Genomic DNA, 17,298 nt, shown 5'->3' on the forward strand with positions numbered 1-17,298 from the left:
GAGGGACATACGCAAGGAGTGGGATGTATAGCAGGAGCCAGCAGGGGAAGGGCTGCAGCACAAAGGTGCCTTCTTGTGCTTTGGGGTGACGTCAGTCTGGAGCTGCACAAAAGAAGAAAAAGTGGAGGCTTTTATGCACAGCCAGATGACATCAGTTCCATACAGTAGCCATGGTGCTGGGTTAACTTGCTTTTCTAAAGCTCTGAAAGCTTTCCAGAATCTGCCTGCATGGTAAACACTCTTGTGCTTTCCCTCCTTTCCCACCCCTCTGCAGCCCTTTTTTGCACTGACATTCAGTTCTGTCAGATGGCACTGCCCTTCTGTTAATTCCTGGACACTAAACTCCACCCTAATGCTGCACAGGGCCCAGACTGCTAATGTGGGACTGTCTAAGCAGCAGACCAGGATCTCTGGGATCAGATAGGCCTGGCTCTTAGGGAATGTCATTGCTGGCTCAGAACATCACAGCTGTGACTTCTGACAGCTTGCAACATGAGTGCAAACTCCTCCAGAGCTGACCACAGTTGTCATATTTTTGTTCCTTACAGAAATTTCCTCTTTTTTTTCTCCATTGGTGTCATGCACAAATGCAGCTATTCCTCTTACTCTTGGTGGCTACATTGTCTGTTGCCCTAGAGTGGATAAAATTAGTGGTCAGGGTACTATATTTACCTCTCCCTTCTGAAAATCTTTCAAGTACATTAAAAAAATTCACTGGAAAAAGTCTCCTTGTCTAGGGGAACTAATCAGGAGATGCAGCCTTTGAGTTGGGTATTTCAGAGTGAAGCATTTGGATCGTTTCTTCCCTGAGGGAAAATCCCTAGGGAAATCTACACCCAGATCTGGTAACATTTCACCTGACAAGAAAATAACAGAGCTACATATATTGCTGAGAGAAGAGCTTTTATTTCTGCTCAAGTGACAAATGTGTGCCCTAGAGTTCAAGCTGCTGTGAACTATTTCTCAGGCTCTCCATGTGCTCCTTAACTGGCAGTTGTGAAGCCTCTATGAGATATATATTAAGGACATTCATGTATTTTGATGGTAAAGAGAGCAGCACTTATATTTGCCATGTGCCTAATACAGTTTGCTTCAGACACTCTTCCCAGCAGCTTTTTCACAGTTGTGAGGTGGTCAAAAAAAGACAAAAGCTTACCTCACTGATAGCTGATTTGAGTAGCCCCTCCTGCCACAAATGAAACAAAACTGTTTTGATTTAAAACATTTGCATCTGATCTTTCCAGCTGTTCAGGAAACCCGCTCTAAAAAGTGATTTCTTTGAAAACCTGTAGGCTTTCACAAAGACAGAATTAGTAACTGATCTTAGGAGAATGCTGTTATTTATGCTTAAAAGTGTCCTATGTAATTTTAACTTGGATAGAAAGCTCTAGTGCAGATAAGTAAATTTAAAAACTATTGTGGTTCTGAAGTAACATTGTTCATCTAAGGGGCTTTCATTGATGATGACGGATTTAGAATTGATTTGGCTAAATCACTGATGTTTTCTTCTGCAGTCAAGGCCTCAAGAGGATTATTTACCAGTGGAAAACTTGAATCTGCAAGGTTCTTATTCTACTTTCACTCTCTTTTAGGAAGCTTAATATAAGCAAATATATATGGGGGCATATATTGGCCCTTTGAGAAAGAACAAACTTGTGGTAACAGTCTGGATATTGCAATGATGCAATGCCAATCAAATTGCTTTCCTTGAAAAAAATTCAGGAGGCCAAGAGGGCAAAGGTCTCTCAGTGCAAAATTACACCAGTGACAACTGTCATATCTGAGAAGACACATAAATATATGTCCCTGGACCCATCACTTACCTTATTAAGCAATGTGCATGTAGGGGCTCACTGCTTTATATATACATCTGCCTTTCATTGGAAGCTCACTCATTTGTCTGCTTGATTGTCAATAGAGCTTATAAATTTAATTGTCTCTTCTCAGCATTGTCCAAATTTGCACCCGCTATTCTGCTTTCCATTTCACATTGTCAGTGTATGTGTCAGGTTAAATGTTAAATAGTTTGATAGTTCTTCAGAGAAGCACTACAGAAACAGAGGTGAGATGAAGGTGCAGAAGCCATTCACTGCAAACATTTGTCATGCATCCATTAGGATTGCTGAAGAGAATATCACACTGCAGGTCAGCAAAGGAGCTGAGGTCCACATTTTCTAAGCCTGAATCATATCTCTGTTGTTGATTTCTTGTGTAACCTTTGACAAATTGCCATTTGTTCAGTTTCCAAAAATGACTATTCCTTTTCAGTGTCTTTCTGTCAAATTAAGTCTAAGGATGAACGGGGTCTGATATTAATAAATCAAAAAGCAGAAAAAACCCAAAACAGTATCTCACTTGAATTTTTGCTCTCTTGCATAAAGCCTTATCACATAAATTATTCTACTTCAGCCATTGGAAAATATTCTATAACCAAACCTACCCAAGAGAGCAAAAGTTTTCAGAATCAAATCCAAATTACACTTCATGCAAGTATTATTGTAGCACAGGCAAATGTTTATAAGTACATGCTCCTTGCAGTTAGAGTCAGTTTACACTTACTGAAATGTTTCACCATGAGTACCACAACTGGAAAACTCTGTATCCTTTCATTTCCCCAACTTTGATTTTACAGGAACAGTGCCAGTTCACTTTAACCCTTATGGGTGGGATTTTTCTAGCATGTGGCTAAAACATACCCATGAATAAATCTGAAAACCCTGCAAATAATAGAGTTTTCCACAGATTACAACATTTCTGTTCAGCTATAATTATTTCTGAGAATTGGGATTCTTCTTTGGTTAATGAACACCATCTGCTAACCAGACAGGCAGTAATATGGAAAGATCTGTAAATCATCCCTTGCACAATCTTCAATGAATATGTAGATTTTGGTCAGAGGAAAGCAAAACCACCAAATATATGTTTCCTAAGTTTTCTGTTTGTTGTCTGATTTCCTAGCAACTAACACCAGAGTAGGTAGTAGTTTTCAGCATTTTTCAAGGGAATTCCAGAACCTTTACACTACTAAAAGAGTATCTTCCCTTTCTTTTTTTTTTTTTTTTTCGCTGTTTAACTGCAGGGCTGGAATGTCAAAAATTACTGCAAGGAGGTTGTAACAAACTGGTCATATGCTGTATGCAGTTCAGCTGCAAGAAAGTTTTCCACAGCGCAGCTGTTTGCATTTCACAGCACACAGCAAGACCATGTATTTCTGTGCTGAGAAAATCTTTTAAAGATGTTTCACTAGGAGCAGAATGTCTTGGTATTATTCACTGTTTTTTCAGTGAGAGCTGAAGTAATGCAGCAACTTATAGGTTCTGCTTTTGCATTTTTATTTATCCCTAGAGACCAAATTTTTTTACTTCGTTGCTGTAAACAGCACAAATTCCATTTATTTGAATAGAATCAAACTTTTATTTGATGTTTGCAGACAAATACAAACATTGGGAGAAGGTTTGTATTCGTGTAATTAATTATTCATGTAAGGTTGTAATCAAAGTTTTGTAAGCATTTCAAAAAGTTCATTATTTGAGTTTTCTCATTTGGGTGTTATAATACAGCCACTGAGTTTAAATTTGGAACATTTGTTTTAATCTCATAAGTATTTATGTAAATATGTTTTAAAAATCAACTAGCATCTATATTTTCAGAAAAGCACAACAGAATTGATTCTTACCTCATTCTTATTAAGAGCAGAAACATCCTGCATAGACTTCCTGGCAGCTGGCCAGAGAGTTCAGAGATACTGCTTCTGCTCTGATGTGGAGGTTTCTAGTGGCATATGCTGGTCAGTCAAAAAAATTCAGGGGTGAAGTTCACATATTTGCAAAGATCACTGAGTTCTTTTTTCATCTATTAGTCAGTGAATGCTTAGGCATAAACTCAAGTAACTTTGATCTGTTTGCAAACAACTTATAAGAGATGAATCTCAGAGACCTAAGCTTTACCTCCATTTTACTGGCACACTTAAAAAGAATCACTCAAAAAAAAAAAAAAAAAAAAAAAAAAAAAAGCCTTTTCTGGGAATACTTTTAGTTGGAAGAAAAGAAATGGGACATTAAAAACAGTTTGACCTTCTTACTCATGTACTGCCAGAGAATGTTGATTGAGCTCAGAGGAAATATAAACCTCTCTGGAGAGGGAGTGTGTGTAATCTGAATGCTACCTGCAAGGGTTGCATGGGAGAAAGGTCTGTGCCTCAAAGAAGAGCACACAAGCTTTCCACTCCTCTGAGCCATTTTGGGTTTAAATAAAAAACGTCTTTTGTGGCTAGCAGGAAATTCTCAGTTGGAGAAGCTGAGTCATAACTGCCTGTTAAGTTTTAAAATGTTCCCAGCTTTCTTCAGGCTGAGATAAATAGCAATTGGCTTTGTTCTCTCCTGCTGAAACTCCCCTGCTCCCTGTTCCCACCCCCTCAGGGGCCGAGACATTAAGTCTGTTTGTTGAGATATCTTACTGTTTCCCAAGCTGGCGAAGCGGCTTTTCCTCCTGAGGTCTGTCCTTAGTGGCTGTGTAATTCCAGCTGCTGAGGGGAGAGAAAGTCTGCAAATTCCACTGTAAGGCTTCCCCGACGACGACACCTATTTTTCTCCAGTTGTAAAACCTCAACGACCTGGTTTCTTTAGATGAAAAACTGGCCATTTTCTAATGGCACTGGCAAAAAAAAGGGATGGTGCTTTACATAGAAGCTTTCTTCCTCTCCATCCCACTGATGAAATGTTCATGGGTATCAAAGTTTCAGGGGCTTAAGATTTACCCGTGCTGGCAGCCTCAGGGAAGGAAGTGCACTGCCTTTTTCTCCATAGGGATTGAAGGCAGGATTGGTTTAAAGTACACTTAAAAGCTTCTTTAGCTCCTAGATTGAGATGCCCAGTAGCTTGACAATGTAGCTTTGTGACTGCAGGGCAAGCCACCTCCAGCTGCATCGTGTGCAGCAGGGTGGGGAAAGGGAGAAGAGCTAACCCTGTGCCAATTCACCTGTGAGTCAACTTCAGCTATGTAAAAGTTTACCTGATTAGTGGGAATTCTTTTGTTTAAAAGGTGTTTTTCTGGTGGATACTGTGTGATGGACTGAGAGATCAGTGTAACGTAGCTGGCATGGCCTCACATCTGTATTTAGATGTCTCCTTTTTTAGCTTAAAATAGATTTGCTCCCTTTCAGACCTGCTGCTCTTTCCCCTCATAGACTTGTGTTTTGCAGTCCTAAAACTCCTATAAGAAACTACGAGGAAGCCAAAGTCAGGTTTTCTATGTGAAGCTGAAAGACCACTTGGTAGAAATGATGGTAAATGCTTCTAGGACTTAGCAGCCACAAGTTTGGCATGAAAGGTGTTAAGGAAAATATTTGCGCTTAATTGAAGATCTTGATCTGCAGCTTCCTGAAAAAAAAAAGGTGTAAAGCAGAGCAATAGCCAGACACCTTGTTCAAATTGCAGATTATTCTTAGATTTAATAGAGATTTCATGAGTTTTACACATCTGCGTGGATATGTTGAGCAGATCAAAGGGGTAGTTTATTTGGTTTATGTTATAAAATATCTCCTATAAATAAAGGCTCTAATACAGATGCTATTTATCACTTGTGACATACCACAGTATTTGCCTCCGGGAATTTAGAGCTCATGGTTTGTTAGATGGTTTTATTAAGTATTTTGGGCCTTTGCTATGTGACGGAACCTTTCCTCTGGAGATGAAGCCAAAGAGATTGATGGAGTGTGTGCATTACAAAGCTCAAGTGGCCCTATACATTCTGTGTAAGCAAAAGATTATTGTCTAAATTAAACACTTGGGGGCTTGTAATGTAAAGAGCAAAAAAAATGCTGCTGGAAGGCAGAGTGGCACACACAAAATCAGATCAAACACAGAATCCTTTTGCTTTTTGCATGTGACAGGTACATAGCCACCCTATTGGCTTCTCTAAAGGTAAGGTTTCACTATGAATGTAGCTGATCTAAATCTGCCCTGAAACTGGGAGGGTTGCTGTGCCTTCCTTCTCGGCTTATGCCTGAACTTGGGGACTGAGTCAGGAGTAGCATCTTCCCAGGAATTCGTTAAAGACAGGCTAGTGCTATGCTTACCACGTCTTTATAAAGCAGTGATAAAACTAGTCTCAGATGTTCAGCTGCTTTGTCCTGTTCAACCAGGGCCTGCATTTCATCCATTGTTTTGCTACTGTTGTTTTTTTTCAATCTAGCTCATACTATGTAAGAACTTAGTCACCCCAGGGTCTGGGGAGTGGTGTTAGGACAATACTTTCTTATCTGAAAAGAAAATACATGACTTCTCAAACATGGCTTGTTATACAATTGCACTGTTACAACTGAATTTTAAAAAGAACATAAACTCACCAAGTGTCAGAAAGCTGGTTTATCCACTGTGAGCTGGCAGCTTGTAATCATGCTCAGTAGGCTGAGGCAAATTGCATTGTCTTTAATTTTATGATTTCTAAAGCAGTGGGAAACTGCATTTTTACATCAATAGAAAGACCTCCCTGTGATAACTTGGCTTGTGCATTATTTAAAGTCAGTAAGAGCTGAGGATGGATCTGATTTAGCTTTCTAGAACTGATAAAGTTAGAAGCCAATACAAAAAGTGTCACTTTTTTCCTCTGTGTCTGTAGCGGGTTCAGTTTTGCTAACCCAGGACAGTGTTTCAGTTCGTTCAGCAGTCAGAGCACATGCTGAGGTTTGGTATGAAACGTACCAAAACAGGAGGTGAAGTACTTCCTGCACAGGCAGTGCAAACAGCTCTAGCCTGCCATTATCTTCCCAGGTTCCCTGTGACAGAGCACACCTTCCAGCCCAGTGGAAGGGCTGGAAGAAAAATGTGTCTATGAAATGGGTGCTACTGCCTGTCCTTATCACAGAGCTGTTGGTGAGTTTTTCCAGAGCTCCTCACTGACAGGCTATTTTCCTTTGTTGTCAGGTTGTGGAGAAGAACTATCTGGCCCTTCTGGTTCGTTTCACAGCCCTGGCTACCCCACCAGATACCCAAGCAATAGGGAATGCATCTGGTACATCCACACAGCACCTGGTAGCAGCATTCAACTCACTATTCAGGAATTCGACATTGAATATCACCCAAACTGCAGCTATGATGTTTTGGAGGTAAGAGCACTTTATTTACTCCTCTAATATACACAAGTTACATTCATTTCTGTCTGGAACAGATAATCCCAAGAACTGCAGATGCAGAACAAACAATTCTACCACAATTTCCCATTTCTGCTGTGGTTACAGTTATGTTCAACAGGTGTTGTCACAGAAGCCACAATGTTCTTCTTATTTTTTGCTTTTATGTCTTTGGTGACTATACCTTAACCAATTATGATGTTAGGAAGCACTGTATGCTTCCTAACAAGAGACAAAACTGCGTTGAAAAACTTAGTCTTAAAAAGCTCACCTTTTACAAAATCTAAGTGTAGAGTGCTGTACCATGAAGATAATTTCCTGGTGTAAAGGAATATGATAGATCACTGTGAGGATAACTCAGGTGGGGCCTTGTGTAGGGCCTTCCAAGAATGTGAGGAGATTTACAACCCTGTGTGATGAAAATTATGCAGAATTTTTGCACTCAGAAGAAAAAAAATAAAAGAAGAGGCAATATCCTAGTCATCTTAGGGTGGGTGGTGGAAAAAGGAGAAAAGGGGCCTCTCTAAGCATGTACTGACCTTTAAGAGACCCGTAAGACTGGATGACCCTGTTATGTAAGACATATTTTTGCTCATGTTGGTAAGCAACCAGGTGACCAATCGCAGCTAACAGAGTTGAATAGACTTCCAGTACAGGAAGAAGGGATAGGAAATAATTTCAGGAACAACTCGTTTAGAATTATAGACTTTCTCGACTGCTCTCACTAGAGACATTTGAGATCACTAACGGAAGTACACTTGTTGGGACTTTTTGTCAATGTTATTACATGGGTGACATTTTAATGTTTTTGTAATGAATGCAAAAGATTGACTAAGAGAACTTGTACCACTCTGCTGCAGCCTTTCTTCTCCTCTTCTCCTGGGTGATGTGATACAGCATACGGTTAGACAATTTTCTGTCCAGCATGCACACTTATGCACTGCTGCCCATTCCCACATTAGTAGCTTTGATTTCTCCAGGCTATGTTATTTAGCTTATCAATGCAGTGGAAATCTTGACCAAATGGACACTGTGCTTTGAGTATCCTGTTGACTTTGGGACTTCTGTAGGATCTGGGTGTAAGGAAGTTGTTGCATGAATTCTCCATCAGTAGCATTGGCAAGTGTGCCTGCATGTCACATTGCCAACACCATAGACTGTGAGTAGGTGACACGTACTGGCTGGTATGGTATTGATGAAGTCTGTTGTATTGCATCTTCATTGTTCTTTGTGCCCAGAATTACTAGATTGAAGTTAATCTGCCTTCAGTTATGTCCCTGTTGCCCAGAGGAATCCATCAAACAGCCTCCAAATCTAAATTTGCTATGAATGACCATTTCTTGAATAGTCCAAGGACAATACCTACATCTGCAGATGGTTGCTCAGGAGCTATCATGATCCATCAAGAGTACCGATGACTGGCAACCATTTGTTTGAGAACTTTTGGACTGGGAAGGTAGCTGGCCTAGAACCAATTGAGAGGGTTGCTGGACACTAACTGCTTAAACACACTGTTTGACAGGATCCTGCAGTTTGCTGCTTTGTGTTCCTGAGCAAGGTATTCACTTTAGGTTTTGGGTTTCCTTTCTTTGCCATTTGCAGCTTAGTTGCTATGTTTTGCTTCTTTCTAACCATACATGCACAGATGCTCACCTTGCTGCCTGAACTCCCCTGCCTTCCTGCCCTCAGAACTGGCATGCTGCGAGTTACCTGTCTCCTGACCTTGGTTCATCCGGTTCCCAACCCCTGTCTCTGATCTGTTGGCAGATAACCTAACATAAATCATCTTACAGGGGAAAATTGATTCATGTCTTAGTGCATGATCAAAGGTCCTGCCTGGCAGCATAGAGCTTCCCCTGCCAAACTGCAGGCACTGGGTGGAGCTTTATGTACCTCTCCACATACCTATTTTCTTGCTTTTGTTATAAAATTCATTCATAGCATGATTGACATAGTCTGCACAGAACAAGTGATGACTCAGATTTAGTGGGGAAAAAAACCCCATGGTTAGCCATTTTCAGAAACTGCTTTACCTTGTCATCTTCTTTCCTGTAGTTGTCTGTGTATGTCCAAGCTGAAGACCACACATGCATTTGAGTTTGCAGACTATTAAAAAAAAGAGGTTCCTGGTGTCCTTTTGATACAGTGTGTTTCAGTGATCACTAAGGTTCCAAAGGTCTCTCACATTAACTTCCCAGAAATATCCTGTCTAAGTATTCTTTGGGGTTTGAAGTCTGATTTTTCTTGTGGTTATTCTCCTGATTTCACATTTTCCTTATCTCTGAGTAGCAAGTTCTACTGCTTCCTGCTTTCTTTCACGTCAAACAACTTTCCAGTTTTAATAGGAAGTCAAAATCAGTACTAAAGTAACTCTGCACTCTGCTGTCCCTCCAGGTCCCATTAAGTCTGCTACCTGGAATAAGCTGTCTTGTAATAAATATTTCCCAGTAATCACAAAAGTTGCTCTCCTGTATGCATTTAGCTTTCACTTAGGAGCACCCTCATCCCTTTGAGCTGGCAGTGAATTTAAGAAAATTCTAAGAGATATTTCCCATTATGACACCTTTGCTGCTATCTTCATTTTTATACCATTGTTTCTTGAATATGTCACTCTTGCACATTTATCTGGAGCGTACTTGTTCTTGTAAAAGGCAGCAAGAGTCTCCCTTCCCTTTCCTTTGAAAATGCCTCTTAAACAAGCTGTAATTTCCATGTCAGTATCCCAGGACTGCCATATGTTTCACCACAACTGTGCAATAATAGTTACATTTTTTTTTTTTTTTTTAATGTGAAATCCTCAGGTTATCCCCATGGCTCAAGTGTTTGACACATTCTCCTTTAATCTTTCCTCCTGTTTGTTTTATGACACTGTTGCAGTCTGTCTTTTTTTCTTCCCCATCAAATTCCATTCCTTTTATAAACATCCAGAAGCAAATTTAAATTGTTCTTAAAGATGTTTTATAGAAATGTTTAATGGAAATAGAAGACATTATTTTGCACACAATGAAAGGCTTGAAATAATTTTTAAATGGCTTCTATTGAAAATATATTCATAGAGGAAAATTACCATGTCTGCTTTGAATAAATTATGACAAATTATGATATCTTCTCCTTAACAAGGACCAGATTTTTTTATAAACTATAAATATATTCTGCCTCAGCAAGATGTAGCTCTGAGCTGAAAAGGAGGGAAGACTGTCAATTTATTGCACTTCTGAGTCTATTAGATGCTCTGGTCTTCTCATTTAAATATAAAGAAACATCAGGTATTGCCATAGTTCTTAATTCTCTGTCAAATCCAGGCTCTCCCTTTGCTGGAAGCTATATCTGAGCAGGGATCAGTGTTATTCCCAGAAAATCTGTGTCATGAGGGTGACCAACCGCATAAAAACAGCTTTCTGTTGCTCATAACTCTGGAATGCTGACTGTTAACATTAAATGGAGCTAACGGGGCAGAAGCAAATGATAAGAACAGATTAAAACCATGGGCTTAATGGCAGTGTCCTGCAGCCCTGCTAAGTCATCCAATACCACTTTATCTCTGGATCAGGTACCCTGGTCAGACTAGATGTTTCTATTTTTTTTTTTCAGCTCAGACATCCTATCACTCTTTATGAACCACACCCTTGAATTCATTCTTTCCATCCGTTCTCTTTTCCCTCTTCTTTTTTCATGTGGTAACTATTGGTTTTTCTCTTTGTAGCCAAATACAATATTTTTTTGTTTTTTGTCATGGAAACACTCAAACTTGTTTTTGTTCCAGCCCTTATGAAAACATCTGATTAATTAAACTGGCCTAAAGGAGGAAAGAAAATACACTCCTAACTATAAAGAGCATGCCTCTGACTGCTTTTTATTTTGAAACTGTGCAGAAGCTGTTGCTGAACAGTTAACAATGTAAAGGAGACCCACAAACTTCAGATTTCCATCAATATTTCTTCCCCATCCTTAATTCTTTCCCAACAGGTCAATTCAAAGTGTTCAGCTAGGGCCAAGTTAATTTCTGAGATAATGCTGCATAAATCAGCAGGCTTTATGTCAGAGCTGGGTTTGGTTCCCTTGCCCATGGTGTGCAGAAAGCCCCAGGGAGCGCCAGGGATGATGTGAGAGGCTGGTCCATGAGACTTACTAGATGCATATTAGAAACTCCTGCTGTTTCCTCTGCCACATAGCTTCCCTAGGCTGGTTTAGATGATTAAGAGCATGTGTTCTTGCTAGGTCTCATGCTGTGGCTCTGACTCAGAGAATGTACCACAAACACATTTTAAAATTCACATTTTGAGCAGACTTCTGACAAATGCAGCTGTCACTGGGCCTCATGAGCAGCCAAGCAGTAAGATTTTTCTGAAGACGCTGAGCTTCCAGCGGACAAACAGGCTTCTTCCCCAGACTGTGACAGCTTCATTACAGATTCTGAATCTGAGCTGTGATTTCATCCATAGTGACTTCTTTTGAATGCCTTGAGACAATCAATTGGACAGAGGAATCATTATCCATTCAAGTCACGCAGCCTCCCTGCAGAATGCAAAAACTGCTGTCTCAGTCAAAATAAGAATGTTTAAGCTATTAAGCCTGTGTTATCAGCCACCAAAGCAAAATACTGTCTTTTGAACATCTAACAGACTAGGATGTTTATAGAAAAATTAATTCCTTATTTCTTCTGGGGATGCAAGCCTCAGTTCCTGAGGTCTCACATTAACCTGGAGTCACTGAATTTTTTTTTCCAGTTAAAACCAAATTCTTTCTTTTATATCTCTAACATCAGAGCAGTGTCAGGTCCTATGAGCAGTTAGTGAGCACACAATTAATCAAATTATGTAGCAATGCAGTACACTTAGCCCTGGATGTGGAGGGACTAGCTCAGCTCTTTGTTAGACTTGCTCAGATATTTAGCTTGGACAGAACCCAAACTTCTTCTGGGGTTAAAAAGTGTCTGACAGAGCTTATTAAAATACTGAGTTTCCTCTCATCTTGAAGTGATCATAGAAGAAAAGGTCACATATAAAGCTGTTTCTAACAGTACTGTCACTTTTTGAGAAAGATGCATGGATTGCTTCTTTTAACTTTTTTGATGTTTACCAAACTATTACATTTTGGAGTGGACTTGAGGTGCTACTGTTGGAAAATTCTGATGGGATTTGTTGCCTTATACTCCTATTCTCTGCTTTCAGATTTTTGTTTGTTTGTTTGCTTGTTTGTTTTTATTGTTATTTTGGGTTGGGTTTTTTTATGTTGTTAGAACTTGCTGTTATCTACTTTAGTTTCAGCATCTATATATAATATGTGCTTACAGAATTAGAATCTTTCTATTACTAGCTCAGTTGCTGAAAGACAGCAGCATGTTCTCTATTAGGTGTACCTGTTTTATAGTTTTCACATCTGAGGTTACTGTCAAGCTGAGTTTTGCAGCTGCAGTCCTATGAGGGACATACCAGTGGAAGGTGGTAGACTGTTAGTATTGGGTGCTATTTCATTAGCATGGAGGAAGCCAAGAAAATTCAATCATTGAGGGCTCTAGGCACCAAAATCACATGTCAATTGGAAATTGCACTCAGCATGTGTGTTTTCTTCTGCTTTGAGAGGGAAGACTAGGGAAGGTGAGCCGGTTCCACCAGTCATAAATGAGTTCAAACTAAAATCCTACGTCCCTTCTGGAAAGCAAGAAACAGGGTTAACAAGGCTTCATCACTGCCACTTAATTCACTTCACTAGGTTTAAAAATGCATTGTAAGTACATAATACTGCTGTGATGCTTAAGAGAGTGGTGGTTCTCTGGTTTATGACTGCCTGAGGCACACTCTTCTGAGTAAGAAATAATTACTCTTAAAAGCCAAAACCGGGTCTTTTTTGGCAAATATGTATGCTATATATCCTTGCTTCTGAAGAACATTATTAAAATGTAGTTTACTTGACCCAAATCCAGTAGTTTGTATATTTATGCTGCCCTTGAAGTAAATAAAGTTGCAGTGGTTTTTTGTTTTATCAGAAGGAAAGATGAAATCTAGCTCCAATTTAAAAATCATATTTAACTATGCCCCTAAATATCAATGGTGCAAATCATCAGCACAGTTTCCTGCAAAAAGAAGCAGTTTGTTTGCACAAGCACACACACAAAAAAATCTGGGTCTATATGCCCAGAGAATGTTCTGGAGGGAAAGGGAAGAAGAATGTGGCCAAGTCCTCAAACAGAAAATTCTATTTATTGCAAGGATATTCTGAAATCATCTAGAATTTTAAACTTGGTTTGTACAGGGGGTTCAGATACCAAGTAAGCCCGCAGAGAAAATTACTCTATTAGTTTTACATTTTAAAATGTTGAATCATTTTCAATAATTATAGATGGGGTTGGTTTTTTCCTCCTAAAAACTGAACACTTCTCATGTACTCTGTGTGGCAGGCACTCTCTTTGGAAAACTTTGACAATATTTCTTCCATTTCTAGGTCTTTGGTGGCCCAGATTTCCTCTCTCCTAGGCTAGCCCAGCTGTGTGTTTCAAGACCAGCACAGAACCCACTGCGAGTCTCCACCACTGGCAATTCAGCCATTGTCCGTTTCGAGACAGATGCAGCAGTGGCAGGGAAAGGTTTTAATGCCTCCTGGCAAGAAAATCCGGGTGGTAAGTATACTGATTAATGCCATGAGAAATTCAGGAATTCTGAGAGTTGAGGATCAGCCATGTAAGCATTTAAAGTAGTCAACCAGCACAGGACTGAAAGCTGAAAAAGAATTTGGGCGATACTGAATTTGGTAACACTAAGAGATGCTGAAAAATTCACAGAGTTAAAAATTGTCTAATTAGCTGAAACCTAGGCCTATTTATGTATTTTGTTTGGGTTTCTTCTCTACATAATTAATCAAGACATTCCTGAAATCAGCAAAGGACTTCTGCATGCTACCAGTTCTTCCCACCCACTTACCCATACAGAGTACTTTTTTCAGTGAATGATGCTTTTGGTTTTAAAAGGTAAGGTGAAAAATATCTGAGAACATGGCTTAACTTGAAGAACTCAGTGGACTCCAAAAATATTTGGAGTGATTAGTAGATACTTGAATTCTAAAAGGTTCACCCACCCCCAATGTGATTAGTTGTTCATAGCCTTACTGGTAATCAATAAAAGAAGAGATATGCTTAAAAGACTCAACCATATCTCTACATGGGAGTTCTTATAAAAAAGGGCAATTATCAGAAAATATGAAATATCAATGAAAAATTACAAAAGGCAAATTTTAATTCTTGCAGTTTTGCTTGATTAAGCACGCTGATTCATTAATTTGTCAAGGTTTATACTTCTCCTCTCTCACAAGTTTTATGAGAAAGGCACAAGATCTTTTCTTAATAAAAGAAGTCTACAATAGTCCTTTGAACAAATCCCCTTCTGAGACCTGGCAGCTTATTTTTTCTGCTTAGGCCCCCTGAAGCTTTCTCATTCCTTTACAATATCTTGCCTGTTGTACTCCAACCCCCCTCTAGCCTTTAAAATACCCACTCACCAGAATGCAATAACAGTATAGTTTTTTATCCTTCCAGCAGGCTGCCTCCATCTACAACAATCCCAATGTCTTTCTTTCTCTCTCCTCCATCCCTTTTAAAGATATAAAAGTCCGTTTGTTCATGTTAGTCCTGTTGAAAGCCCTGGTACTTCCCACACAGAATCTATAGTTCCAGGCTATTTAGATATTCATGAGCACCAGATCTGTTCTGATCAGAAGTATCTGAGGGTGGAGTCCTCAAGAAACCCTCAACTTCATGGGTAGAGAAGTAGAAATGTGAGGTTTGCAATTGCTGCACTGCTCATGAGCAATGAGCTCTCAGTAAAGAAGTAATTTTCTCACCCTGTGCTCAGCTAGGCCTAGTTATTGCTTTCTCAGTATGTCAGGTGTGTGGCATTCATATGAACAGTATTTTGGATTGCTTTTACAGTATCTAGGATAGAGGAGAACCAGAACTAAAGCTTCAGCCTTCACAACATCTACTACCAGCTTGGGGCTACATTACTCAGAGCAGTGCTGTTTCATATTCAACTATAATGATAATGTTAAACTTTCCTGATAGGAATTTCCATTGATTTTTGTTGCAGCCAGGACACTTGAACAGTTGTAGCACTCATCTTACAAAATCTTAATGTAGGAAACATAAAGAAGGAAGTGTTCTTAGTTTAAAAATAGAGGTAGGCTCTCACTAAGCATAAAGAGAAGAGCTTGTGATTTAAACGAATTGTGTCTTTTTCAGGCTGTGGTGGTATTTTCCAAGCTACAAGTGGGGAAATCCATTCTCCAAACTATCCTCAACCTTATAATAACAACACAGATTGTTCCTGGGTCATCCAAGTGGACCACAGCCACAGAGTCCTCTTGAATTTCACGGATTTTGACATTGAAAATCACCATTCATGTAACTATGACAATGTTGAAGTAAGTAACAAAAGAAATTTCAAAAGTTTCCTTAATTAGTCTGGTGAAATACTTGCAAAATAACCTCATACATAGATAACTGTTATGATGACACCCTCTCCCATTTATAGTGCAGTTTACCACAGCTTTTTCCAAGCCATAGGAGGAACTGCTGACATATATTGCAGATTGCCCACACTCTGCTACAAACTCAGGAGAGAGGGAGTCTACATCCAGAGGGAATTGTTGCTGGCTGATTTTTTTTATGTATATACTGTGTATTCAGGTGCTACTCAGCTGTCTGTTTAATTGCTTCATTAGACCCACTGCTTTCTTTAAAGCTTCACATTGCTGGTGGTTTGTGAACTTTTGTTGATGTCACAGAAATTCAAATTGCTGCTCAATCAGTGCACAACAACGAAAAACTCTCCAAGTCTCCACTTGGCCTTTTGGGAGCAGGGACATGAAATCCTGACCCTCGATGTCAGATTGCACTCCACTCAGTACAAAGGCATGTGTGATCAGTTCTAGACAGTTAAAGCACAGTGGCTGTAGCCCAGAATCCAGCTTTCCTCTCCTTGATAAACTGTCATTCACAAAGAATTCAATTTGGCAGGAACTGAGACTCTTTTGAAAACAGCATCAGTTTTAACAACATTGCCTCGTAAAGCTTTTTTGTACTGAACTAGAAAAAAAGGAAATGTGCCCCCATTTTGCTGAGCAGAACTGAAGATTTCATTTGGCCACAAAGCGTCTTTGTACAGTGACTGTTCCTTTTTTTTATTCTGGTTATGAAGCATAAAGAAATATGGTTATGTCTTTTTATTTAAATTACTAACTACATCAGGAGACCATTGAAAAGGAACTTTCAAATCTTCTGTGCTATGACAAAAGAGTAGGAAGTCAAAGTGCCTGACAGGAACACAGGCTATCTGAGATGGTAGTACTTGTATTAACACAAATGAACCCTTCACAAATTAAGGGCTAAATTCTGAAAAGGCCTGATATACAAGTTTCTCTTCTAGACCTGATGCCAATGGACGTTTGTACGTATCTAAACACTTTGTGGAGTACTTGGTTCCATGAGCTCCTTGCAGCTACATCCATAAGTCTCCCATTACCTGGGGAGACTTATCAGTGGCTGGATAGGACATTGGGTTGTGAATCATTGGAAAAAATCATTCCCTCAGTGGGCAGAGGAGATGGCTGTGCCAGAGCTCTTTCCCTGAATGGAGTCTGCAGACCATGTGCAGTGACACCCCTTGTCCTCCAAAGGTACAGGAGCATCTGTTGTTTGCTTCCGCTTTTTGGTTTTTTGGGGGTTGTGAAGAAGATTTCCCATCAGCCCCAGCTGAGCAAACACAACTAGAGATTCAAATTTGATGCAGACATCAATCACTGCCCACCAAGTGCTGTGTGGTTTGAAAATTGATGAGTCGGAATGCTGGTTTTAAGCCAAGAGATAATGAAGGGGTCTGAGGTTTTGCTGTATGAGGTAGAGTTTTTCAGTGCTCATGTAGGGGAACCAGCAGAACAAGAAAGGAGTAAATGGGGTTTCTTTCACTCTTGGTATGCCAATAATAGGAGAATCACTTGTTACCAACACCTAGATGTGATTCGTGTTCACCTCGTTCCAAGACTTGCTTTATGCCTCACACAGAGGAGAACAGAGTGAGGGAACAGAGAGTAGCTGGAAAATACAAGTAGATGTCTGACTGTGACTGGTTTAGGAATTGCATTCCAAAAGTTGTGTAAATGGAAAATACAGGCAGCTAAGG

At 39.7% G+C, this 17,298-nt stretch overlaps 1 protein-coding gene across 1 annotated transcript in view; it reads left to right on the forward strand.

Moving 5' to 3' along the window:
- CUBN (cubilin) overlaps positions 1 to 17,298 on the forward strand; it is a gene marked incomplete at its 5' end in the record, with an annotated part of 143,441 nt that overhangs the window by 57,804 nt on the left and 68,339 nt on the right. Inside the window, 3 exons of the mRNA XM_082298647.1 lie at positions 6,924 to 7,105; positions 13,571 to 13,745; positions 15,360 to 15,541. Coding sequence (XP_082154773.1) covers positions 6,924 to 7,105; positions 13,571 to 13,745; positions 15,360 to 15,541 — 539 coding nt within the window. The remainder of the gene's footprint in view (positions 1 to 6,923; positions 7,106 to 13,570; positions 13,746 to 15,359; positions 15,542 to 17,298) is intronic.

The sequence above is a fragment of the Coloeus monedula genome (assembly GCF_965178545.1).
Source record: "Coloeus monedula genome assembly, chromosome: 1".
NCBI lineage: Eukaryota > Metazoa > Chordata > Aves > Passeriformes > Corvidae > Coloeus > Coloeus monedula.